The sequence below is a fragment of the Anneissia japonica genome, unplaced genomic scaffold (assembly GCF_011630105.1).
Source record: "Anneissia japonica isolate Jap-2015-1 unplaced genomic scaffold, ASM1163010v1 scaffold275_len1219475_cov178, whole genome shotgun sequence".
Lineage (NCBI taxonomy): Eukaryota > Metazoa > Echinodermata > Crinoidea > Comatulida > Comatulidae > Anneissia > Anneissia japonica.
This window is the reverse complement of record NW_022752912.1, coordinates 33,363-39,752: the sequence shown is the minus strand read 5'-3', so window position 1 is coordinate 39,752 and position 6,390 is coordinate 33,363. Positions and strand designations below refer to the sequence as shown.

General features: G+C 32.9%; 1 protein-coding gene across 1 annotated transcript; it reads left to right on the top strand.

Moving 5' to 3' along the window:
* Positions 1-295: 295 nt before the first annotated feature.
* On the top strand, positions 296-4,349 carry LOC117122459 (fucolectin-6-like). Its single transcript, XM_033268043.1, has 3 exons — positions 296-434; positions 1,650-1,730; positions 3,995-4,349. The coding sequence occupies exons 1-3, from the start codon at positions 407-409 to the stop codon at positions 4,225-4,227; spliced, it is 342 nt and encodes a 113-aa protein (XP_033123934.1). The 5' UTR covers positions 296-406; the 3' UTR covers positions 4,228-4,349.
* The last annotated feature ends 2,041 nt before the right edge of the window (positions 4,350-6,390 follow it).

The window sequence follows — 6,390 nt, the reverse complement described above, 5'->3', positions numbered from 1 at the left end:
TAGCTGTTTTTGATGGCAATGAAAATTACAAATTGGTCCCCACCACCCCTTCTTACTATTAAAAAAGTGCAAAACGTGCGATATATGACACCTGAATGATTAAAATAAAGCTTCTGCATGTTGTCCACTGAAGAGTAATTGCAATAATAACTGTTGATTTTTATGTTTAAAATAATACTTTCTTTTTTTTTAAATTTAAATGTTTCTGTTAACTTGCCTTTCCCCCTGCTTTTCAGGGTTTAAAAAAAATGATTGAAGTAATTCATGGTTATAATTCGATTCAATTAAAAAAACTGATATTGCTTTGACTACAGTGAACCTTAGTGGAGGGACGTATGCCACACAGAGTTCTGTTATTGGTAATAAAGTAGCAGAAAAAGCAGTTGACGGCAGAAAATCAGGCAATATGAACGATTGGTCCTGCACACACACAAGTAAGTTCTCACACTTGAATCGACACTTTGATCCATGGAGGCTCACTGTACTAGCTCTAGAGTTCGTATATTAGCATCGTCTTCAAACATGACATAACAAAAAGGATAATACTAATTGCTAATGTTGATATTATATATCTCCGCCCGGAGATATATGTTTTCAGTCGTGAATGTTTGTGTCTCACATTTTCGTGTTTTGTGTGCGTGTGTGTTTTTTTTTTTGTGTTCTAATTATCACAACAACGGCTGCACTGATATAAATGAAAATAACAGGGAATCTTGGTTTGACCCAATGAGGAAATTATTTTGGTGACGGTCCGGAGTAGGGTGTGGATGTGAGGACCAATTTAAGGGATTTAAGAGCAAACACTCTACATCAGATATTTCAAAAACGTGTTAACTTATCTGAACCAAGTAAGAAGTAAGAAATAATTGTGTTGGTGAAGATCCAAATTCAGGTTTGAATTTGAGGGTCATTTAAAGTGCTAAGGTCCCCGACCTAAAAATCAATGGATCTAAATGATACTACCCAGAACAGTTTGTCATGTTTCGATGAAGACATTTTTAAATTTTTGTGACCATCCGGAGTAGGGTGTGGGTATGAGAACCATTCAAAGGAAAACGTCCCAGACCAGATATTTCAAAAACTAATCGACTGATAAATATCAGAAATAGAAAGTGTTTGGGCGAGTTACTGTGTGTTTTTGAAGAGCTAAGGAGCGGAGCAAAGTAATGTGGGGTGGTAGTGTTGGTTGAAGTAAATTAGGGAGATTTATTTTATAGAAAGGGCTTTGCTTTGGGCGGAGATATGTTCTGTACTGAGTACTCTTGTTTATTATATTTCCATCATATTAAACGAGGATAACCCTTCCAGCTAAATGGCAAGAGACAGTAGACTGAACAATAAGGGACTTTGACAAACATTAAAATACAATGTCATTAAAACACGGTTTTCTTATGTAAAATTTTAAATATTTACAAGTATAAAGACAATTAAAATTCATTTATTATGAGAAAACTTCATTGAAATGAAAAATCCACAACAATCAGAACATGCAATTTCAAAATTCAAAATGTCCGAGATAATAAAAAGGACAGGAAAATCAATGATTTTGGATAAGAAGATCTACGAAAGCACAGAAAGTTAGCAACTACGTTGGTTAAGCAATAATGAAAAGTAAAAAATATTAAATGTTAACTTTTTGGACATTTCAGAAAACCAAGCTGACAACTGGTGGAAGGTTGACCTCGGAAAGCACTTCAAAATCAAATATGTTAGGCTATACAATCGACAAGGTAGGTGAACAAAACACCATAATCTATAAGAAATGTTTCTTACGTAGGTCTAATAAGGAGCTAGATTGATCGATGACGGCAAAAATCATAGCGCAGGGTATAGCTACCAAGTTCAGAGGTGTTGCTGGCTTGTCCACAAACACCTCTGCCCCACAATTTTTTTACCACCTGTAGATGTCCGGAAATGGCACTCTAAAAAAAGAAATTCAATTCAATTCTAAACACACAAAAAATTCTGTCTCTCGGGTCATGTCATTCGCGCGATCGAAAACGTCCTAATCGAAGGGTATGGCGGTTCGGTTTTTCCATATCGTTAAGGTAGAAATTATAGAGGGCGGTATTTTAGGTCAGTTACGTGAACTGATAAACATATGCATGTTTGACTTCTCCCTCGCAAAAACAGTGTTCGCTGCTTGTAAAATCTAGTACTGATTCTGAAGGATATAAACGTTTAGATGCTCGAACAATTTTATCTATAGTTTTAATAGTTGTGACGAAACTATAAACATGAATATGCATACGATGTTCAGTGGTGTATCGAGCAAGCTCCAGGTTGAAAGCTACGGCGTAGGTCAAAATGTCTAAAATAGGTCTTGGTAGTCAAAGACAGTGTCAAAATTAATGGACTTTTGTTATATTATCCCTGCCACAGTTTATTTATATATGATCTTTGAAAGTATAAAAAGCACAGTACCGTATAGTATTGAATCTGGCTATTTGAGTGTGGTATATAAAAATTAGTCTATCCATGATGTGGTATGCGTCGTATCAACTGTCCATCTTCAGTAGTACATGATTCGATCTCACGTTCAAGTTCAAGTTTCTTTTTATTGTCACGTAAAATACATGGGAAAAAAAGGTTCAGCATGCATGTTGATTTTTTATTTATTCTTAGTTTATTTTATTTCAATTACATTCTAATGATATAAAGCGCTTAGAAATGCTCGGAGACAATAATTACGAGTAATTCAGACACAGTTATTAATTACAATGTTTAAAATAAAAGAAAAATTAATGGGGTATAGCTTGTTGCATTCTTTTTTGCATGGCCCATTGGCTGATAAAATTTGAATCAATGAAATCTACACTTTAATCAGTATTGATCGTTTTAATGAGCTATTCAATTTTTAATTGGGTATTTAAAGGTTTCCTTGATTATGGTGGCGGAGGGTGAGTCTAAAATAAACAGTACGTCATAGTCAGTATATTCAATATCGACAGTTTTGGTAAAATGAATCATATTATACGGTAATCTGCTTGCTATTAAGCCTATGACTATGCTTCTTATTCATATTGAATGTGAACGAAATGTTCGTGAGAATTATTTAAACTATACATAATTGTCTTAATACCGTGTCCGAGCATTTCTAAACGTTAATATTCTTCAGAATCAGTACTACTGGGTGCCTTCGAGGAATGATCTTTAACGCTGCAGATTTTACAACCAGTGAATACTGCTTTCGCTAAGGAGAAGTCTAGCATGCATATTCATGTTTATTTGTATTTTATTTATTTATTTGGATATACACCTTCGGATCGAGGGCACACGTTTAATGGTTAATGGTTATTAATTTATAGAACGCAAAATACAAAAAGTCTCTAAGCGCATCTTTATAATCAACAATATAACAAAAGAAGAGGAAAAAAAAAGCAATTGAACAAATGTAGTCTGTAGTCTGCCTACAGACTAACAAACTAAAAACAAAGAAGCACATCAAGTTAATACAATCTGACACCTAATCTACAAAACGTTAGCTTCCATAAAGAACGGTAAAATCAAAAGATAAATGAGTTACATAAAATCATTCTTATACTTTAAACTCATTCTTCCAATGTATTTTAACCTACCTCTACCGTCCTCCTTCCCTCTTCCACTACCTAATTCCTAATCTGTCATAAAAGAAATTCTGGTAAATTAAATATATATAACGAAACATACAACAATCTTCAACAAAATACATAAATATATAAATATGTATATATATATATATTATGTGTATATATATATTATATATATATATATATATAATATAATATATAATGATTTTGGCGTAAATGTAAAACCATTATATATAAATAATGAAATACTTTTTATTTATAAATAATGTTTCTGAAACGTTGATTATTTATTAATGATTATTTGGTTTGAAATAATTATTTATATATAAATAACTTTATATGTTAAATAATGAAATATAAATAATTTGACTGAATAATACATTTATACTTATATAAGTCTGGCCTTAATAATTATTTGTTTTTAGATTGTTGCAAGGAACGATTGAATGGCGCCACCATTCGTGTTGGCAATAGCACCACCGGTTTGCTGTCAAATCCACAATGTGGAGTGGTAGTCAACATTGCGGATATCAACAACTCGAATGTTATCAGTCGACAATGCACTCCCGAAACTATTGGTCGATACGTCAGTGTCTCACTCTCTCATGATTATTTATCGCTTTGCGAAGTTGAAGTGTGGGGTGACGATGGCAATTAGTGTATAATGTTGAAGCAGAAACATACATGTTATCACTTCGCCATGCAAACCTTCAAACAATACTTTGCTATTAGTGTAGTTTAGTTTTGAAAGTAGAAATAAAGCGCTTGATTCCGTGCAAATTTCTGTGGCCTGTTTCCTGATTTCAGCCTCATGATTACCGTACCATACCGAACAACACACCAATAACATGATTATCAATTTAATGAACATTTTTTTTATGCTGTACGTACAAGTCGAGTGATCGAGCATGGGTGCCAGAATAAAAAAAAACAAAAACAAAGCATTGATGATGGAAGAGGGAAATAAGTTGATGGACCTAGCTGAAGATGGTCAAAACATAAATTATAGCATACTTTATCCTGTTCACTGCTTAGCACTGAAGAGGGTCTTGAGTTTGAAGAGAGCAAGCAACTTTCTTACACTAATGCCCTAATTACACACATCAATTTCTCTTTATTTCGGACAATGTCATATCGAAACAAATACAAAGCAAATTAGATTGAAATAGAGAAAAAAATGTATACACCGAGGCATTTGTCTCAGACATACATAAGCCACTTAATAGGGGTTCTACTTTATTTATGAATATTTCTATCTTTGTAAATTATGGCCACTTTAATTTGAACAACCCAGATGCTTGAATACAATGCTTGATATCTAAATTTTATAATTAAAAAACCCGATATAAAATAAAATACAATATAATGGAGAACAGGGTCTATTGCTATTTACTCGAGTTACCGGATATTGAGAAATACAAAAATAAAATCCAATTAAATAAAACACATTTTCCGAAAGGTCCACTGATTAATCTCATATAAGAAAGTATAATACATACTCCAAGTATTGAAATACACGCCATCGTGTTGGGATTCAATATTTCGACATTAATTATGTCATCATCAGGAATGAAAAAATTATCCATATTAGCAAGCTTATATGCACTAGTACCAAAAGTGTTTAACCAATCAAAACATTACCTCTAGTAGGCGACAATTCACTGCTATGTCGCCTACTAGAGGTAATGTTTTGATTGGTTAAACACTTTTGGTACTAGTGCATATAAGCTTGCTAATATCGATAATTTTTTCATTCCTGATGATGACATAATTAATGTCGAAATATTGAATCCCAACACGATGGCGTGTATTTCAATACTTGGAGTATGTATTATACTTTCTTAAAACACATTTTATAAATACACAAGATACAATTTACTTATGTTCATATGACTTCTACGAATGGATACTCTTTGAAGCAAGAAATCAAGTGCGGCATTTACTCAGTATCGTTCGTGTTTATATCGGCGGGAAATTCTGCCTACAATTTACTATTCATTATTTTTCAAAATACTAAGTGAATATGTCAAAATTGGAATAAAATACTGCCTGGTGGATTGCGATTTCAACTTGCTGAATCTGGCCTGAGGATTCACTAATGTACTACTAGCTTATGTATGAGATGTATTATCAGTTTCTTTTTTTTTTAAATAACAGTCTCATGAGATTAATTTGCTGTTCGTAAGTCTTTACTGAATAATAAATAAAAGCGTTTTAATTATATTTAGCTAATTCTTGGTACATTATAGTCCCACAGACATCGAGACCGTATAAGGATATCTTCATGGTGGAACAGGTGATAATGGTACATTATGATTTTATAGACCATTTTATCGGGATTATTTTGAAACAGCGCTATGGAAGGCAATCACCGCCAAAAATACAATTTTAGACAATAAACGTGCTTTCTCAAACAAACAACGAACATTTACAAATAAACAATGTATTTTTAAAAATAAACAACATACTTTTACAAACAAAGAACGTTCTTTATAAAACAAACAACGTATATTGCCAAACGATGTATTTTCTCAAACGAAGAACGTACATTGTGAAACGAAGAACGTTCTATGCCAAACAAACAATATATATTGCCAAACGAACAACGTACTTTCCCAAACGATGTAAAATGCCAAATGAACAACGGAATCGTCCATTATTTCAACGGGGTAATTGTAATTTTATAGCACGCATCACACGCTGAACAAGATAACGCCCTCATCATCAGTTATCAAGTTCTTAGACTCTCTTACACAGAACTTAAATAGCCTGGGTGAAGTAGGAAATTAGCGGGAAAAAAGTGAAGGAAAATTTATTTTTT

Excerpts from the sequence above, each read along its gene's own strand:
- LOC117122459 (XM_033268043.1), top strand. The coding sequence starts at position 407 with ATGAACGATTGGTCCTGCACACACACAA. Across the intron at positions 435-1,649 it reads TTGGTCCTGCACACACACAA|AAAACCAAGCTGACAACTGG; the intron begins GTAAGTTCTCAC and ends TGGACATTTCAG. Across the intron at positions 1,731-3,994 it reads TAGGCTATACAATCGACAAG|ATTGTTGCAAGGAACGATTG; the intron begins GTAGGTGAACAA and ends ATTTGTTTTTAG.